The sequence below is a fragment of the Tiliqua scincoides genome, chromosome 4, assembly GCF_035046505.1.
Source record: "Tiliqua scincoides isolate rTilSci1 chromosome 4, rTilSci1.hap2, whole genome shotgun sequence".
Lineage (NCBI taxonomy): Eukaryota > Metazoa > Chordata > Lepidosauria > Squamata > Scincidae > Tiliqua > Tiliqua scincoides.
The window spans coordinates 110940661-110961494 of NC_089824.1; the positions used below are offsets into that span (position 1 = coordinate 110940661).

Genomic DNA, 20834 nt, shown 5'->3' on the forward strand with positions numbered 1-20834 from the left:
AGGAGTGGTACCGACAGGGCATACATGCCCTTGTGTCTTGCTGGAGGAAGGCCATAGAACTGGATGGAGATTACATGGAAAAATAGGGAGTGTAGAAGAAACATCATTCTTGTGTGTAAGTTTCATTGTGTTCAATAAATAATTGTTGAAGAAAAAAAATGTGGTGCATTACTTTCTGGGCGACCCTCGTACATTCCTAAAAGGAGTCTCAGAGGAGCCCTGCTGGTGTGTGCACATTGTCTTGGGGAGCCCCAGAGCACTTGTACATATGCAGAGTGGCACACTGTTGAGCCCAACACTGGTCAAGAGCTGGCAGAAGGGGAACAAGGAAGGAGAATCACAAACAGGGTGGGTGGGAGGATGAACATGCAAGTTGAGCAGGGAGCAGAAGACGGCCATTCAAGGTGCACTCGTGGAGCCTCTGAAGGGGTCTCTGAGAGCCCCAGGGCTGCTAGGAACACATTTTTAAAAATCCTAGTTTACAACATTGCTTAGAACCCAAGTCATATTCTAAGCTTCCAAGTATAAAGTAAGCAAACCACGTTTTAGAGCTTGTCTGCTTCCACTTTCTATTTAGTGTTATGTGTTCACTTCTATCTCCATGGTGCCTCTGGAGGCAAAGCATTTGTTGCAACTATGTTTCCAATTCTGGTTTGCAATCAAAAATAAACTTTTAACTTAGACATGATGCAAAACCATAGCTAATCTAAAGCTTCCTTCCCTGTAACATGTCCTTCTGTGGATGAAGTGCCTGATAATTAGGAAACAAAGGACACCTCAAGTGTGCTACAATGCCAGCAGTAATCCTTAAGCCTCTTATCAAAAGTTGCTATGTCAGGAACAGGGATTCTCAGTATGCTAAAGCCACTGTCCTTCTGGAGATTTACAGAACTAACAAGCCACTGTCTTTAGCACTGTTTGGTCTTGCTTTTAAGCTTACCACCATCTCCACAGTCCCTGCTGCCACAATGTCTTTGGGTTTTGCATCTTTGGTTCCAATATAGGAGCCAATGGTGTCACAGGACCAGGGAGAGTATTGGCTGTAGTCATTTCCTTTGTATTTGCCTGCTACCTTGAGATCTTCATCCATGTACTGCACAAAAACAAAGCCTATGTGAGTAAATGAAGAAAAGGAAGCATATCCTAGCATCTAATTACAGTACACAGAAAGCACTAAGATGAATAGAAAAAAAGAAAAAATGTAAACCCTGCCAGATGCATCAAAGAAACTAAAAATGTTTTGTATTTGAATTGCTGCTCAGACAGTTTTAAATATTTTCCAGATATGCCAGCATGCATACAGATATATTTCAACATGGGGATGGATTCAAACAAACAGGCCGTCATGCATATTTTGAAATGGTGTCACCACACCTACAAGAATTGTACCCTGTGCCTTTATCAAATGTATGAATTGGTTCTGAAATGGCATTTGAGACAAACTGGATAGCTTGAAAAGCGCTTAACAGTATCTCAAAATGATGTTCCAATCTGGCTATAAGTAATATCACTCAAATACATTTGCATAACATGCAAATAGCTGTACCAACAGATCTAATATTTTTCCAGTAGTTAATGGAGACATTAGGTATGGCTATTAATACAGATACAAGTACAACCTAATTATTAGTGGATTTTTCACCTGTGGTTTTATCTCAATAGGAATGAGGTTGGTCCTTTAAATTAAAAGATAAATGTCTCTCTAGGTAATTGATAATGGCTTAAAATACCATGGTAATGTGGCAGCCAGGCAATCTCTTTCTCTCTCCCCCTCTCTCTGACTTAGAACAGTTTCATTTCAGCTGGGAGGCAGACACCTCCATTCCCCCTGGAACACACTTTCGAAGGAATGCAAGACAATTTGAAAGTGATTATCACTTTGCATTCTTTCACTGCCCCAGGGGGAAGGGAGGGGTCTGCCTCCCAGCTGAAAGGAAGCTGTTCTAAGCCTGCCTGCCCTGTCACCATGGTAAGCAGGTTATTTTTAAATTGTTGCCTAAAGGGTTTTTAAATTGTTTTTGTTTAATGTGGAAATCAGCATCCACAGAGGTTCACAGAACATAACCCTCCTGGATGCCAAAACTCATTACTCCAACATCTCTAGATTAAATGAGTGTCTCCCAGTCTAAATCTAAAATGTCTTAAATTATGTCACTTGTAACCAGCCACTTCTGCCTGGCAATAATTTTTAAAGCAGAACTGTCCCTCACAAAGAAGCAGCTGCCTTGTGAAGAGGAGGAGAAAGCCAGCAAGGTAAGAACCACCACCACCCCTACCTGCTTTTATTTTTAAAGCTGAACTGTGTTCTTAACTGAACGTGGACAACACTGGATGTAGTTTGATCACAATGAAAACAAGGATTCAAAACATAATTTGAAATGTTTCTCACATCTTTAAGCCACGGATTTAAGTACATTGTAGGATATAGTCCCAATGTTTTGCTTTCAGCTGAGGAAGTGAAACATTGGGACTAGATCCCATAATGTACTTTAATCCGTGGCTTAAAGACTCGAGAAACATTTCAAATTATGTTTTTAACTCATCCAGCCATGAAAAGTCTTAGTATATTTGTAAAACAAGGATTATATGTCGTTTTTGGAGAAGGCCTTTGATTGCCTGGAAGACACATATTTTGCATTATGCACTTTGGGTCTTACTTCCTCCAGGCAACTGAAGCCTATTACATTTAGCCATTGGCTCATCAAGATTAATAGGATCTGAACAGATTATTTCTGAGTGCAATGAGGAATGCATGGCAACTGTCCCATTACTGTTTGCAACACCTACAGAGCCTCTGAGCTGAAGTTGTAAGGACTAATGACCCATCAAACAAGTGATTATTGGTGAAATACAAAACAAACATGTCTGCTAATGAAACATACCTGAGTATAAAACATTACTATGATTTTATTTTATAACGTTTATATCCTGACATATCCTGCCTTTCAGTTATTAAAATAAGGCCCAAGGCAGCTTAGAACAAAGAACAATAAAACAATAGTAAAAAAACACACACACACAAAAATAAAGCATAGCAATGAAAACAACTCAGAAGCAAATATAAACAGTTCTCATCCAACTGGCATGTTAAATGCCTGCCTAAATAAAAAATATCTTAACTGTGAAGTTGGGCAAATATCTTACTGACAGAAAAATAATTGAACAACTTTATTTAAAACTATATTCACCTCATCAGTATGAAAAGAAGGTGGCAGAGTTGGTGATGGTGCAAAAGGAGGGGGAGAGATCACCTTCCTCTCCTCCAGTTGAGCCATGATCTCCTTTCGTCTTCGGTGCAACTCATCCAGACTGGGATGAGGCTGTGGAGGAGGCCGACTGTAAGGCTCCTGAAATTTACAGAGTCATTTATAGAACAAATTAAAGAAAATTCTTCACCTTACAGCAACTGAATCTAAGGCTCCAATCCTCAATCTACAATGGGGCAGCCTAGCTAATTGGCTAGACCAATACATGGCTGAACAAGAACAAGAATTGTATTTTGGGGGAGTTATTTTTCTAACTGGGTTTATTTGGGAACCAGAGACCTTTATAGTTAAACATATTCCACTCAATGCCAACTATGGTATTTGATTTTATACCTGAATTCTTTGTAACAATAAAAATACCAAAAGAAAACCATATAAATTTCACATTAGTTAAAAAAAACACGGCATTTTAATCTATTGAATTAAAGGAAAGTTTGAGCCCTCCAGAAACAGCAGGTTATACTTTTACCTTAATACTTGCAATCTACATATTGCAAAACGGAATTTCAATGTCCTACCTGAAGAGAACAACACTGTTCCGTTTGGCCCAATACCCTATTTGGACCTAGATTAAGGCTACTATATTGGGTGCAGAATTCAGCTACCGCTTTAAAAATGCACCTTTTAAGCTCTTATGGTTGCAAAAGTAACACTTCAAAATGTATGAGCAATTGTTACTGAGGCCAGGGGAGCTGCTGAACAAGATTTCCGGGACAATAGATAGAACCACCCAGTACTGTTTGGCAGACTTGTGGTGGAGAACACTGCACTACTAGCATGGGCCTAAAACACGCTGGTTTTAGGAAGAATAAAGTATGTCTTCCCCCCCCCCCACACACACACTTTTGAGGTCTTGGGACATGCAACGTGGGAATCTAGCACAAGACCTCAAAAGCGGGGGGGGGGGGGGGAGGAGAGACATACTTTATTCTTCCTGCCTAAAGACCATCATATGTTTCTAGAGTAAGTCCAAACCTAGTGGAAACCAGCATGTTTTAGGCCCCTGATAGTAGTGCAGTACTGCTGTTTATACTGAAAGATGTGGTTGCACTCCACCTCTAGATTTCCCTCAACTAAAGGCGAAGCTTCAGTATCCTATACTACTCTTGTCCTTCTCTTTGACTAGAAGGAACAAAAATGTACAGAAAGAGAAAGTAAAAATTTGCTTAAATTATACAGGTTACAAAATTTAGTTTTTCTTGATGCAGAATTTGGGTTACCTTCAGACATGTTTGATCTTATGGAACAGAACACAGACAAGTTCTGCTCTACACTGAGGTCACTGCTTGGTCATATATTTGCTTAGTGACCCTAAGCAAGCTTCTCCTATCTACAAAATGGGACCTCAGAGGATTAATGAAAGAATATTATACAGTGTTTTGCACATTAGAAATGTCAGGCAACAAAAATGATAGAAAAGAAGTAATACATAGCACACATACTCTATGGTATGAAGGTCTGATCTGACTCAGATGTGGACCAACTGGATAGTAGCCTTCCATTTGTGGATATCTGTCTCTTGTTTCGGGTACATACGGCGATACAGCTGGTGGAGGAATTTCAATGGGCACGGGGCTTCCTCGGATGATCTCTTCCCGCTGGTATGGCTGGGCAGGGGGATACACACGACGGCTGTCATAGTGAGGAGTGTACACTGGCTGTCCCATAGGAGGGTACTGCTGGGGCTGTGCACTGTACTGAGAATTTACCACGCGATCTTGGAGATATGGTGAATAATGTTCTAAATAAGGACCGGATTCAGGAACAGATGGTGGGGGTCGGACAAATCGAGACATACACTGTGAAGACTGAGCTGCAGGATAATATACACCTAAATACATGAAACAAAATTTTGGAGAAACAGCAACATTTTCATGTAATTTATACTTTCAGTTATTTAAGCCAACTGTTATCTGAAAGAATCATAGAATCATAGAGTTGAAAGGGCCTAATAGGTCACCTAGTCCAACCCCCTGCCTTAGGCAAATTGCCACTTTAAATCTGCTTCTCACTATACATCAGGGGTGTCCAAAGTTTTTGGCAGGAGGGCCACATTGTCTCTCTGACACTGTGTTGGGGGCAGGGGAAAAAAGAATTAATTTACATTTTAAACTTGAATAAATTTACATAAGTTTACATAAATGAATATATTAAAGATGAACTTACATGAATGAATGAAGGTAGCTCAAGGCCTATAAAAGGCCTTGCACAAAGCAAGCCTGGCCTTTCCTTTGCTGCCGCTACTGCATCACAGATGTGAAACAGCAAGCAGTGGAGGGAACTCATCCCACAGCTCATCGAGAGGTCAAACAGTTGCCCTCACACTGAGAGCAGTTGCATCGGGCCAGTGTGGGCACCAACAAATCACCAGAGGGCCAGAGGTTCATTGGAGACTGGGAGCTCCCTGAGGGCCACATTGAGAGGCCTCGAGGGCCGCAAGTGGCCCCAGGGCCGGGGTTTGGGCACCCTGCTATACATGTTTGAAATATGGAGGCATTTTCATAAACCATGACCATATTAACAGATGGAAAAACTTCACACTGGAAGTACAGAAAATCATTGTTCTTGATGAAAATGGGGCATAGCAAAAAGAGTTGGATGTGTCTCTGGAAACTACTTAATGTATTGGTCTATATTCAAACAGGGACAAGTCCTTGCATATACAGAAGTCTCTGGCTAACTGTAGCAGCTACAACCAGCTAAAGAGTGCCACTGGAACACTCTATAAAGTGTTACCCGTATCTCAATTGTTTATCTACTCAGGTTCCTTCTATGTGCCTGGTTTATTTGAGCAGCAGAGGTGGAGTAAGAGAATCAAATAAAAAGAAAAGCAACTATTTCTTGCTCCCTCCTCTCAGCTGTTTAAGGAAAACCTGGTTATGCCAAGGAAGGTGGCACAGGCAAGCAATGGTGGACAAAGCTGCTGAAAGGGTTGGAAGACAGCTGTATGGCTGTAGCAACTGTTAGATGAACAGCTGTTACAGACTGCTAAGACTTCTGCACAAGTGGGGGCTGATTCACAGGATCTTTTGTGAACAAGCCATAAGTTTCACAAAAAATATTAAGACATGGGAGCAAAGTCCTAGCACAGTGGCACTCAAAGTGGTGGGTTGCGACTCACCATAGGAACAAAAAACGGGTCATTTCCCCTTAAGGGGAGTGACCCAGTAATGGGTGCTCTGGCGGCACCGTGGCGATTGCGGTGCCACAGGCACCTAGAGGCTTGCCAATTTATCTGAGGGAGCCTGCATGCCTTGGAAAGAGTCTGGGAGGTCCGCAGCCCCCTCTGTTGGTCTCCCCCAAGCTTTGTTTCACTCCAATCTGAAGGTGGGAACAACTAGAGGTAAACTGGAAGTAAACTGAAAGTCGTTCCGACCTTCAGATCAGAGTGAAACAAAGCTTGGGGGAGAACCACAGAGGGGGCTGTGGGCCTCCCGCACCCTCTCCAACAAGTCTTTGGGTGCCCAAGGCGCTGTGATTGCTGCAGCACCACTGGGGCACATCCCCCTTCAAGTTCCCACCCCCACAACCACTTACAAGCAGTTCTTGGACTCCCAGCGAGTTTGAGAACCGCTGCCCTAGCGTATGTCCACTTTGTGTAAACTCAGCAGGAGGTACAGTCTTTTAACACCAATAGTCACTTTCTCTGGTCAGTTCAGATGGTTTCTCTTAACTGTGGTTTGCTTAAGAAACCAGGATTACCATCATCAAACTGTGGTCTCTTTTCTCTAATCATGGTTGGTTCTAGGCTTTATTCTTCTGTGAAGTACCTGGATGTAATCCCAAACTCTATTCATGCATGACGCTGCTCATGTAGCAACATTTTCCCTTGCCAAACCGTTTCAAATTCTAAATCCATCTGATTCATACTAAAGCTTGCCACAAGAGAGACAAATTTGTACACACTGTCATGATAAGCATAATTCTGAGCTCAGAAGCTCATTTTTCTATAATTTAGATCGATTTAGAACAGAACATGAACAGCAATTGGATGCACGAGCACAAAATTAAGAAGGGGACAGAGAAAATATATTCTTGGCATGTGACGAGTACAGAAAGATTTATGACACGAAGAGTGCAATCCTGAGACACCCTTGGGCCAGTGCAAGTCCTCGTGAGTCGGTTAGGCCAGCGTACGGAGGCCCACCAGCCCATGGAGGTTGAATCCAGCCTCTGTGCCGACAGAGGGACCGAGCCTTGCGGTGGCAAAACTCGGCCAACGCAAGACCCTGGGCTGGGCGGGGAAGAGGTGGGAGGGACGTGTTCCAGGACGGGGCAGGACAGTCCCTGGGGCAGGCAGGTGGGGAGTGGGAGGCGGGGCTTGGACGCGGCAGTTATGCTGCATCCTGACTCTGCTCCCTGAGCAGCATGGAGCGCCTTCAAGCCACTCCACTCTTCTTGAACTTGCGCCTCCTCTTGAGGTGGTGCAAGTCCAAGGAGACCCATAAGGGCTGCAGTGCTTTTCCCGGGGGTAAGGGTTTTTCCTTATGTTTGGCTAAGCCACTGTGGTGCCCTATGTTGTGCTGGATACAGCACAGCACAAGCCTCCTGGCTTGCCTGTTCTAGCGCAGGATAGGATTGCGCCCTAAGGGTGCAATTCTGAGGAGGAGTAGATAGGACAGTGGAAGCCCCTTGCACCGGCCCACCACTGTTGCAAAAGTGCTGTCAAGCACTTTTGCGCCGACTTAAGAGCAGAGAGAACAGCATGGGATCCACTCAGCTGGGGCAACAGGTAAGCCTACGTCGGCCAAACTAGGCCAGTATGTGGGAGGGCAGGAGGGAGTCATTTCGAGGTGGGGGGATTGTGGGTAGCAGGGACGTGGAGCAGAGCAAGGATCTGGTACTTATGCCAGATCCCATCACCATTCCTGGTAAGCACGGGGCAGCTCCGGGTTGCTCGGATCTGTGCCACCTCTTTAGGTGGTGCAGATCCAAGTAGCCCCATTGGGGTGGCTGGTGCTTTACCCTGGGTAAGTGATTCCCCTTGCCCTGAGCTGAGTCGCTTTCAGTCCCAAACCTGCCTTGGATCCAGGGCAGGTTAGGATTGGGCTACCTGAATGCAATCCTAACCTGCAGTAGAACAGGTAGGCCGGCTAGTCTGTAATGTGACCAGCATGGGTTTGGTGCATGCTGGGGCACAACCCCAAATAAGGGGATTTCCTTCCCCTTATCATGAGAAACACCCCAGGCAGCCCTAAGGAGCTTCTTGGATCTGCGTCCATGATTTCGCCCAAGTAACACTGGTTGGGCCCTATCTGCCCCCTGGGTCACCTTCCCCTCAGCCAGAAACATCCCCTTCCTGCATCCATTCCTCCCTACCACCACCCACTCCCACCTCTTGTGCCAGTCTGCCAGGGCCAGCACAAACTTGCCTCCTCTGCGAGGCCAGTGCACATCCACGCACTGGCCAGTCCTATACCCTAGTTGTTGCAAAAGTTCTTTACAGAATGTTCAGGACTTGTGCTGGCTCTTGATTGTGCCCTGTAAGGGTACAATCCTAACCTGCGCTGATACAGCCAGGCTGAGTGGTCTACACCGTATTAAATGCAGGTTAAGTACAGGCTACAGTTCACCTTGGGATAAGGGATATTTTTTCCCTTTACCCTGAATTGAGTCCTAGCCTATTCTATGGGACTACATGGATCTGTGCTAGTTATTTAGCTTGTGCAAACCTAAGTATCCTGTATAAGGCTGCCAGGCCGGGCCATGGGGATTAGGATCCAGTGTGCACTGCTGCCACCAATCCTGCCCTCCTCCCAGGCCTGATATGCTTCCCTTTCCACCCTACCCTGCCCCAAAAAGCACACTCCCCACTCCCAGAACACTCTCCTGCAACCCTCTACTGCTCCCTGCTCAATCTGGCACAAACATACCTGTCTAGCCAGCTCAGGGGCTGGATCTGGCTCTGGCAAGTTGGCACGGGCCTCCGCACTGCCCCTGCTGACTCCTGAGTCAGTGCAAACAGGCCTTATGGCACATTTGCAGCAGGAGCCAGCTCAGAGGGCCTGGGCCCACTCAGACTGGTTTGGATTGGGCTATAAGGCAGCTTGGGCATAGTGTGCTGAATGTGGGAGCAGGTTATTTGAAATCTGATACTTGACAAGAAGGATATAATGGAGCACCCTGCAGGAAATTCCTTTTCACACAGTATCCAAGTATTTTCTCCTCTTACTCCAACATATTTCATAAAATGCAAGGGAGTCAAAGCAGATATACTGAAATGCCAAAACAGCTATTTAACTATTAGCACCCCATCCTCTCTCTAAGACTCACCCTCCCCAAAGGTGGGAATGTTCACCTCAAGCCCAAATTTCTCAACAACCAGCTGATACTGTTACCTGGTTGATAAGGTGGGGGTTCAAAAGGTGGAGCTGCTCCTCGAGGATCTGGGTAAAACACATCAGCTTGCTGAGCAGGATACAACTGGGAGCCTCGTGGTACCATTTGGAGCTGCTTGCCAACTGATATTGGAGGCAGGTCTACTGGTCCCCGAGGGGCCACCGGGTGAGAGTTCACTGGTAAGGCTGATAGAGAACTCTTGGGAACAGATTCCAGCCTAAGAGAGACCAATCATCATGTCAGACCAGTTACAAACCTGGAATCTATCTTGCTAAACACTGCTGCTTTCCATCTCCATGTATTTCTAAGTGGGCTGTGGACGTTTCCCACTATTTCTGCACCACTAAATAACACATAATAGATGTACAGCAACAGCACCAATACGATTCTGCTGCAAATACGGCACAGATCCCAAGTCAAGCTGTGGTGGCTGTAATAGTCCAGCTTTATTTACATAAAGCAGCAACTACCTCAAAAGCTGGGACTGAAGTACTGTATCCAAATACAGTGAATACAATGGAAGCAGAGGATATTTTCAGCAGCTAAGGAGGACTTCCTGCCCCTCAGTTTACACTAGAAAATCTAACCATTTTTTCCTATTTAGTTCAGTATGGCTTTAAGTCTTGTTGGGGTGCAACATGCATGTTATTATTATTCTATTTCAGTCTGAGACAGAAACTGGCTTGACTTTTTATGTTATAGTCCAAAGAAAGTGATTTGCATGTGGAAATAACACTCACCCAGAAAAAAATAATAATCTACCACAGTCTTGACTTTAAGCACTAAGCTAATTGCCACTTGCAACTTGGAAGTTTCCAAATGGGCAAGTGGCACCAAGACTTTTTTCTTTTTAAAAAGTGGGTGGTGAAGATTTCTGCCACACGTCAAATGCTAATAGCATTCTCAGAATGAAGTCAGAAATGGTTCTCCAGCATGATGTAGGGCTATTTCTTGGTGCATTCTAGAAGAAAAAAAATGGCAATCAGCTGGCTGCTGAGAATGCTATCAGGGTCTCAAGACCTGCTGAAGGGGTCACCACTGCCATCATGAAAAAGGTTAATTTTTTTTAACGGCCCCTTTGTGATTGCTGCTAATGCCAATAAAAAGTGAACAAAAATATTCCTCCAACCCAGCTAGTAAGCCCCGTAAAGCAGGAGAGGTATATTTCTGGGTGAGTGGGCAAGATTTTAAACTCTAATTACAAGGTTGATCTATTAATTTTGACAATGCACATGTGGATGCACATTTAAACGTGGCACATTCCACTATACACAATCTATCTGTGTAAACTGCTTTGTGAACTACTCCTGTTGAAAAGGGGTTTATTATTATTAGTATCAACATTACCAGTGCAGATACATGCCTTCTGCAGTCAAACAACATCTGGATTTGCATTCAATTTATGTGCATGGAACTCACATGCAGATTGCCTTCTTTGGATCAGGAAAGAATGGGTGATTTTACACCTGTTACATTTATAACACCAGAAAGAAAGAAATCATACAAGTCAGGTGGTGACCCAGGGGCACTGCTGCTAAGATGGTCAATTTTGCCAGGCTTCAGGGCTGAATCATAACTGGAATCAGTTCCACGAGAGATGAGTTGCGTTACCGCACTGCCTGCTGAAACAATCCCATTCGGCAAGGCAGAGGGTTTTCTGTTCGGCAAATCCACAGTCCCATCATCTGAGAGAATAGCTGCTGATGACAGGCCCACTTCATTTAGTTGGCCTAAGGAGGCACTCAGGGGTCTTCGAGGAACCAGACGTTTATTCATCTTACGAAACCTTCAGAAAAAAAGGAATCATAACAAATTATACAAGTATCAGAACTGTTTGGGTTTTAGTGGTAATATTTCTGTTTGTAACAGACAGATGCTACATAGCACACTTTAATTCAGGTGTGATAACTTCACTAATCACTCATATTTGATATTCCAAAGCTTCTTGGTGCAAGAAAGCAAATGTACAATGGATTCTATATGACAAAATTCAAAATGTGACTGGTGCTTGGGAAAAAACCTGAAGGTGTCTTATTCAAACTCTTATTCAAATGCAACCTCCAACATTTCTACTCAGCCTACTACCTGCCCTATGTAAGAGCCTGCAGTGCAAACGCTTGCTGCCATATGTGATGGGAAAATCAAGGCATAACTCCAGATCCACGTACATATATATGCACTAACTATACATAGCAGCTAGTTGTCATCTTAGGCACTATTGGCCCAGGGGCAGAATGCAAATATAAATAAACAAAAGCTAGTACAAAACAGGCTTGAAACATTTTCAGACGCTATATAGAATCAGCTTGCGATTTTTATTTTTTTTTCTTAATATACCAACCTACAATTTTTGAGCACTTCAATAATTTTAACATGATATCTTACTTTTCTAGTTCTTCCTGTGAATGTGCAAAGGTGCAGCTGGCCCCACGGGGGCACCCTCCTCTTTGCTTCATGTCTCGGCACATATATGTCTTGTACTTGCTGTGCTGAGGAGGCTGAATTAAGAAGTGAAAAAGGTAAGGAACCCAACACTATATTTTGACAAAGTCCAACAGTATTCTGAAAATAATGCTTCAAAATAAATCAAGAGTAAAAATAATTTAGGCGGGATGGGAGATTTACTGAAAGAAAGCTCTGTTTGAAAACTCTTTTGCATGTACAAAGGATTTACAGTTTTTATTTTCCTTTTAAATCACATTAAAGTACGGTTAGGGGGAGCCTGTAACACCAGTCAAACACAATTTTTGGCACATGGAACAAAGAAGGTGTTTCTAACCTAACTTTTCATGCTGAATTCAAATATATAATCACCCAGATTTTCCTGTGAACATTTTTTAATAATAGATTGAAAGATTTGTCACAATTTTGTAACAATTGGTTACAGAAACCAAAATGGAATAGCATGTGTGTGTTTACTTATTAGTAGGTGACGGTGCCTAAGTCTGCTTCAAAAGGCAAGTAGAGGAGCATGCAATGTCCTGATTCGATGAACACAGGGCTCAAAAATCTCTCAGAAAGGAAGTCACCCCTTCAAGTTGACAAGGAAAATACAGGTCCAGACTATTTATACATGGATTTTTTATACACAATTTGACTCAACAGGAATGGCCACTGCAAATGAGAAGGAATGTGCTGATCCCTGGAGAAGGGGAAGAATGCATCATTTTAAAATCAGTTTAAAAAACTGAACAGTAAAAATAGCCTCCTTAATGAGAGAGAGGGCAGCTGGCTGACAATCCATCAATCCTTCTCTCTCCCGGCAACCCTCCCTTCCTCCTGAGCATGTGAAAGAAAGGTGATCACTTTGCATTGGTGAAGGGAGGGGCTGAGTGAAGCACTTGGAGGAGGACTGATTGATGGATTGTCTTCTTAATGACTCTTATCTTACATCACAAAGGTCAGCAAGGTTGTTTTTCAATCACTGGAGCAAAGAAACTTTGCTTTTTAAATTGATTTGCTATAGTGTGTTTTATGCCATCCACAAGAGTTCTTGGAATAATGAGGTTCAACCTGTATATTGAACCCTACAGAAAGCAAAACTGAGCCACATGTGTGCATTTAACTAATGAGTAGGCAAACATGCCTCTGCTGTTATCAAACACCAGGCGAAGTGGAATGTAAGGCCACCAGAATAGTCCTGATCTGATTAACATGGAGCTCAAACACTCCAGAAGGCAGCAGCCTATCATAGTAAAAAGGATAAAAACAAAGGCTTGAGCAGCTGGTGAAGTGAAAAATTTTTTTTAGTCTCATAAAGAGAGCTGGATCCTGATACAGCATTGGTTTAAAAAACAGATCCCTGCGCTAAAGAACAACAGGCATAAGGAACAGATCTGATCCCTGAGCTGGCCGAGTGTCGTACATTCCCAGGGTTTTGGGGTGCTCAGAGTTCTTGGTTCTCAAACCCTAGAGCCCTCAAGGACCCCTGTTTGGTAGTACTGCCACCATCCTGTACGTGCCAGTGTCTCGGTCCAGGGATACCGAGACCCTCTAGGCTTAATTCTATCCCTTGCAGGCACTGAGTACTTTCTTTAATAAAAGCCTCAGTCCTCAAGTTACTAGTCTTCAATGAGTATTTGGTAGCTTGCTGAAAGGCTAGGCAGGATTCTGAACCTTTGTTCTCAACAGACAATGAAACAACTTAGTAAAAGGATTTTTATTAAGTAGATAGGGTTACAGAAAGTTACAAAAGGCAGCAAATGCTAGAGGCATAAAACTTCTAGGAAACAGATCAGCATTAAAATAACAAAGCTAACTGGCTATCTCTATTATTCCCTAACTCTCACCTGGGTTAGCTTTCTTTAGTAGATCTTTCAGCTCCTTTACCTATGAGGCCTCATGGCCCTGGTGGACCAGGCTCTCCCTGCAGGATGTTGCACCCACAAGCTTTTCCACCAGACAGACAAAGACACACCCCTTGGGCTTTGTTCTTATACTTCTCAGGCTAACAGGACTGAGGTGACTGTACTCATTTAAACTGCCCATTCAGAACTCTTGGGGACAGAATCTTCTCGAAGTGGGGCTGGATATTAGCCCTCTCAGCTTTCCCCTCCCCCTGGATATCCACCCTGCATTCCCTCCTTGATGGGTGCCTTGCTATCTGCTTGCTTAGGTGCTACATTATCACCTTCCATTGAGTTGTTAATTCAGTTGACTGTTGTTACTCACATCCTTGCAGCTAGGAACTGCAAGCCACTTCTCTGTTACTGGTTAGTTTGGTTCAGGCTCTACATGCTACTAGGCCTAAACTAGAGTGTGTGATCAGCAGTGGAAGCACATGCCATATCCTAATCCTCACTCTCAGGCCAGGCAGCCTTACCTGGCCCGCTCAGATTTAAATAACAGGCACAGATCGAAGTAGCCCCCATAGGGCAAGCTGCGGTTCAGCTTGCACAGGGTACCCTCTTACACAGGGTAAGAGGAAAAATATCCCCTTATCCTGAGGTGATCTTCAGCTGTCTCCCAACCTGCACTGGGTACAGCACAGGCCATGTGGTCTGGCTGTACTGGCGCAGATTAGGATTGAGTTCACATTTTTTATATTGCAAATTTAATTTGTATTGGTTTTTATTCTGTAAGAGGCCTTGAGTGCCCTTGAGTGTGGGAGAAAGGCGGGGTGTAAATTCTTCAAATAAATAAATGCAGAAGAAAATCATCAACTGTGACTTTTTCAGTAATATGAACACTATATATTTACACAAATCTACAATTTTTTTTTCAGATTTAACCCATGTGTCACTAAAAATCCCTGCAGGATACAGAAAAACTAGTCACATATTTGTTACTTGAATTCAGTATAAAAAGTACTGTACTGCTAGAATCAGTTTTTCTTGTGTGCCAAAAATTTTGTTTCATTTTGTAGACCAGTGTTATCTACAAAATCCTTTAGAAAAAGGTGTATTTATTGCATTTTCTTATTGCCTGAGGACAAAACAAAAAATATGTATAAAATCCACCAGTCTTCCAACACTTCCAAGAGTACTTAAGAGCACTGACTGGATCCTCAAGATCAAATGGCCTATATCAAAGGATATGGATAGGCCTAGTGGTTCTTTTGCCTTTGAGCAGCACATTCCCATTTTCTATCACATGCTATCACATGGTGCTTTTGAAATGCCTCTTGGCATTTCAAGGTTGGTGGCTCCATTGAAGACTTATTCATCTTCAGAATGTGGAATTGACCCAGGTAGCTGACATGATCATTCCCAAACACTATCTCATCTAGTTGTGCCCATAAAGCTCCATAATTTACAAGAGCTGGGGGTGGTGAAACAGATGGAACAACAGCTATAACAAAGCTGGAAGAAAACCAGCAATGAGTCCAAATGAACACAAGTCAGAGGTCATTTTAGAGCTCTCTGTGGCAGTAATAGCAGCAAAACACATCTCATTTTTCCACCACCAATATGTCTGCGCTGTACCGATGCAATTGTTCAGAGTGGTAAGGGAGGTTTTGTAACTTGGTTCTTGGAAAGAAGGGCTTCAGAAATCTGCTGACCAATTTCAAAACACTTTGTAAACAACATTGTTTGTAACTGTGCTGACGTGGGCATGTTACCTGGAACTAGCATGGTTTTTTGAACCTACTACCTCATTTACAGATGAAACTCAAATATCCCTCAAATAATATTTTACTTTGAAAACCTTAATGATAGTTCCTTTTCTGTTCCTGTTGCCACAGGACAACTTTCCAGAGACTTGAAGGCAGTATCATAATCATCTCTGCAACATAATTTTTTTTTGTCCCAGAATGATCTTTGGTCAAACTTGGTAGTGCAGTCTTTTTCTCTCAAAGACTATAGGACAGAAGAGACAAACATGTGCCACAGGCAATAATGGCCCTATCATATTGCCTTCTAGTAAGTGTATAGTGCATGCAGTATGTCCCTCTGCATTCATTAATTTTGCTGGGCAATGGTTGGGAAGGGACCAGACCTAGTCTTTACCAGCCGTTTGGCTTGTCTAGAGACCTTGCCTAAGGAATCCCTGTTGCTCCAAACTGCTCTTGGAATAAGAGTGAGCTGTGACAGCTGTTTCAACTTTGTTTCCTCCTATATACACACTGATTGTTTTTTACATTTGAGAAGGCTAACTATAACAAAATGTGCCTTCCCACCATTAGAAGCCTTGCACAGACTATACCTGCTGCTGATCTGCTCCTTTCTTGCTGTGATTCTGAATATAATCAACCAGGCCATGTACCACAGTCCGCACAGCAACCAATCCATTCTCAAGCTGTTCCCAAGTGGGTGGTGGAGCATCTACAGTATGCAAAATGAAAGAGAACAGTTGAATTTCTATCTCAAATGAAAAAGCCTGTATAAAAAAAAAACTCACAAATCATAACTGGCATCAACAATTTAAAAATGTGCAAAATGTAAAAGTCAGTTCTACAAAACAAGAAAATTATATGTAAGAGTAAAGAACAGAAAGCATGATTTGCCAAATTCAGGGAACAGCTGCAGTGAATGCCCTCCGCTTGTGGGTAAGGAATAGAGATAACCAAATTGCACTCAACAAGAGGTACTCCAGAAAAATTCTGTGATGGGGGAGAAGTCAAGAGACAAGTGAAGGCAACTGGGGAAAGTAGCAGGGGCAATATAGTGTCCAGGAGCACTAAGCACTTGCAGCATCAATAAACAGGTGTAGGCATAAGACCTCATTGTAAAGAAGTGGTGGACAGCATATAGCAAGACAGGATGAACCTCTGGACACTTCCTCCCCTTCATTTCAAAGCAAAACACCAACACCTCTCGCCTCCATGGTTAGTAGGCAAAGAGGGTGGTTATAAATAATTCACGGTGTAAATAGTCCCTTAGAAGTCTTTTCCCACAGCAGTAAAACCTGCAGGACTGCAACACATTCAAAACTAGCCTCCACATTAGTCCACTGTAGCACACACCAAGTCTCAGGGTACTTTAAAAATGAACAACTTCATGATGAAATAAGCTTTTTCTGAGTCAGAGTCACATTTGTTATTCAACAGATATGCCAGAAAACGTCTATATGCTTGGGCTCAAAGATCTTTGGAGGTTCAAAAGAAATCTGCCTCAAATGAGAGGCAAGCTTTTTCACTTCTAAGTGCACTGGAAAGGTGGGTGGGGGAAAACTCTCCCCCACTCCCTGCATGCTACCACACTTTCTCCCAGACTGGTAAGAAGCGGGCTGGGTGAAAGGATTATTTTCCAAACTTTGAATCAATTTGGAAAACAATCCAATTTCTTCCTGACCTTGAACAAAAGAAACTGAATCATTTCCAACTAACTCCAAGATATGTTTATGAGTGCTCACTAAGATGCATTAAGTGGTCACGTAATTGGGTGGGCATGGGCTTGCAGACGCAACGCATATAATCACCTATAGGTTGAAAAAAATTTATGCCTGAGATCCTGGGTCGACTTATATCTGGGTCAATGCAGTGGGTGGGGCGGGGCCTCTGGGAGCTTCTGGGAAGCTCAGCAGCTGTCTGGTGAAGGGGGGCACGTGGAAATGGGCTGAGAAGCAGGAAGCAGGTGGAGAAAAAGGAGAATTTTTACCAGTAATTACGGGATTCAGAGGCAGCCATTTTAGCCTCTTCTCCAGACAAGAAGAAAAGTGAAGGCACTTCTGGGAATTGTAGTCTCTAAGGGGCTGCTGCTATGGAATGCAGCACATATTCCCACAAAGCCTCCCCACAATTCCCAGAAGCCCCTTTCTCTCCCTCCCAGTTTGGAGAAGGGAAATGCCTCCTTTTCTTCTTTTGCTGCTGCCTCTGAACATTCCTGGCAAGTAATTTGCATTCTCCCCCCCCCCCCCAAGTTTAGGGGTCTGGTTTTTAAAACCCCAGGATATGATCCTCATTTCCATCTGAAACAAAGTTCCAGGCTACAATGCACCGTTACTTAAGAGTAGCACCCATGGAAAGCACTGGGTATGCTTCTGAGTAAAGAGGGTTGCAACTGTGCACAGCTCAGTCGTTGTTGCTCATCTCCCTGCTATGAACTGAACTGCACACTCCCAATTACATGTTTTATGTTGCATGTTATATGTAGAGCCTCTGGTTTCACACACCAGGCACCTTCAAGAAGGATTTGATTAATGGTTCTACTGGTATGTGGTTTACAGGCACTTACTCTGACAGTGTTTACACAAAGGTTGTGAAGACCAGAATTTTAAAAGTTAATGTCAAAAATGTATCTTATGATCTTTTATTGTATTTTTAATAAATTAGAAACTGCAAAGTTTTTAGGTAACAATTACTGGAAGGTTATTTTTCAGGATCTAGCTTCAGGTAAAAGACAAAATTATAGTCAGACCCCCCCTAAGTTTAACCCCCGACTTATCCAAGGGTCATAGAAAATGCCATGATTTGGGGCTCAAAACCTGCCCTCAGCTTATCTGTGAGATCGACTTATAGGCAGGTGTCTTCAGCGTGTGTGTGTGTGCGCGCGCGCGTGCGCGTGCTGCACTATTTAAGAGCTAGTTAGGCATATCTAAGAGCCTGGGCATGCCCAGTAGAATCCTTGATTTCTATTTGAACAACAGATTCCCATTTCACATCAACAGAAAGAGAAACTTTCCTCAGCTTCAAAAGGGATTAGTCATGTGGTGTGTGGTGATTGGGAGCTGTTCAAGAAATACAAATCTTCCTTGATTGTGCACAACTAGTCACCTGGTTCTTTGGATTCAACTCCTTGAGAACGAAACAGTATCTTTTCAAACAACAAAGAAAGGCCAAATGATCAAGCAGTACAAGAGAACAGAAAGTACAGACATACCTGAATCCGCAGATACAAGAGGATACCCTCCCCACCTTCTGGAGGCCTCCCCTCACCTCCAGAGGGTATTCTGAGCCCCACAGAGGCCACGAGTGTCCGCCAGCAGCCTCTGCCAGGCTCAGAATGATTGTAACTATAAAAAAAAGCAACATGCCTTTTCATGAAAACTGAATGTGGATAAGGCATTAAAAGTCTGGGTTTTGGTAAAAAAAACAGGAAGTTGTGTTTTAGAAAATAGTTACAGTCATTCTGAGCCCGACAGAGGCTGCAGGCAGGCATGCATGGGGCTCAGAAAACCCTCTGGAGGTGAGCTGGGCTCCCTTTGACTCCAGAGGGGATGCAGATCCAGTCTGCAATTAAGTGAAACCATGGATATGGGATCCACAGATAGAGGGAACACCCTGTACATCACAGTACTATGGAGAATACAAATAATTATAAAACCCAGTCAATATAGGTATGATCTACTTCTGACTAGTGGTGATCAACAGACATGATCAATAATGTAAACCTAAAGAAAGTGCTTTGACTTCACTTGCGAGTATATGTACCTAACCCACCTAGATGGCCACTTAGGAAGACACATTACTGTGAATTAGACCACTGATCCATCTAATTCAGCTGTCATTAACTGGTAGCAGCTCTCCAAAGTTTCAGATAGAAATATTTCTCTGCCCTTCCTGGAGATATCAGTGTCTGGGTTCTCCTACATGCAAGCAGATGTTCAGCAATTTCCTAAATGCACTTGGCAACATGGTCCCAATCCATAAAAGTTTATGCCACAATAAATGTGGCATTTATTATTTATTAAGCTGTCTTTTAAGGTGCCACAATAATCTGTTGTTACATGTTTAGATTTTAGTGAATATGTATGTATGTGTGTATATATGTGCATATGTACACACACCACTTCATAGGAACACATAGCAGCTGGCACCAGAAGTGGATGACAACTCCAGGGTGGCAAATCATGTATAGAGAACTGAACTGTTCAATAATTTAATACAGTACCAGAGATTAATGTATTTTGTGTCTTCCACCTCCCAGGTCTGCCTCTCCCAAAAGTTAGAAGGCGACAAAGAGATGGAAACTAGACCATTATTTGCTGTCTATCTAGTTTCATTATGAACAATGGCAATGATCAAATCTTTCTGCTCAGAATAGCTATGATATTTGAACAGCAGAGAGCCAAGAGAAAAGTCTAGGCTTCTGAAAATTCCGTTTCAGTACTCATCACTACTGAACTATTGTAGTACATAGTTACACCTCTCAGAAGACAATCTTCACGTTCAGGAAAGAAAGATGCTCACTTGATTTGAAAAAATTTCTAAGACGCAGTTTTGAAAAAAAGTGATACCAGCTGTGTAAACAAAAAAGCATCTTAAATCCCAACATGTTTCAAACACTGTTTTCTCTGTCTTAGCAGTGATTAACAGTGACTCCAGGGACAGACTCACCGCTGAGCAGGGATGGCTTGCCCCTGCTTCCAGTCTAGCAATGCATGGCTCAGCTCCAGTGTCACCTAAAGCAACAGAGGCTGCACTGAGTAGAGCCAAATGCCTGGCTTCTAACCACACCAGCAAAAGTCTCCATCAGCAAGGAGGTGTAGAAGCTACAACTGGGTATTCTGGAGTTGGGAGGGATATGGAGGACAAGGGGAGCATGTGCAGAGAGTGGCCTGCTTCTATGATTAGGCTGGTGACTACAGAAGGTTTTCAGGCAGGCTGCTCCCTGCTGGGAAGCTCTCCCAGGAGCTCAGGGACACAGAAAGGGCTAGCACTATGGAGGAGAAACTGGGTACAGCTTTAACCCCCTTCCTACAACCTTCTGAAGTCATGAAGAGACCCTAGAAAGGCATCAGGACACACTTCCAACCAGTGTCCTGGTAAGCACCCTGTCCCCAACACAGTGCAATCCTTTATATATCTTATTAGAAATAACATCTATTAAGTTCAATAGGACTTAGTCC

General features: G+C 43.2%; 1 protein-coding gene across 3 annotated transcripts in view; it reads right to left on the reverse strand.

Annotated features, from left to right (window-relative positions):
* The window catches only part of RC3H1 (ring finger and CCCH-type domains 1), a 139383-nt gene that overhangs the window by 56095 nt on the left and 62454 nt on the right, over positions 1 to 20834 (reverse strand). For all 3 annotated transcript variants that reach the window (XM_066623162.1, XM_066623164.1, XM_066623163.1), the window contains exons 8-14: positions 16251 to 16369; positions 11991 to 12103; positions 11110 to 11391; positions 9605 to 9822; positions 4709 to 5097; positions 3189 to 3347; positions 941 to 1093 (exon numbers count right to left, since the gene is read on the reverse strand). In XM_066623162.1, coding sequence (XP_066479259.1) covers positions 941 to 1093; positions 3189 to 3347; positions 4709 to 5097; positions 9605 to 9822; positions 11110 to 11391; positions 11991 to 12103; positions 16251 to 16369 — 1433 coding nt within the window. The remainder of the gene's footprint in view (positions 1 to 940; positions 1094 to 3188; positions 3348 to 4708; positions 5098 to 9604; positions 9823 to 11109; positions 11392 to 11990; positions 12104 to 16250; positions 16370 to 20834) is intronic.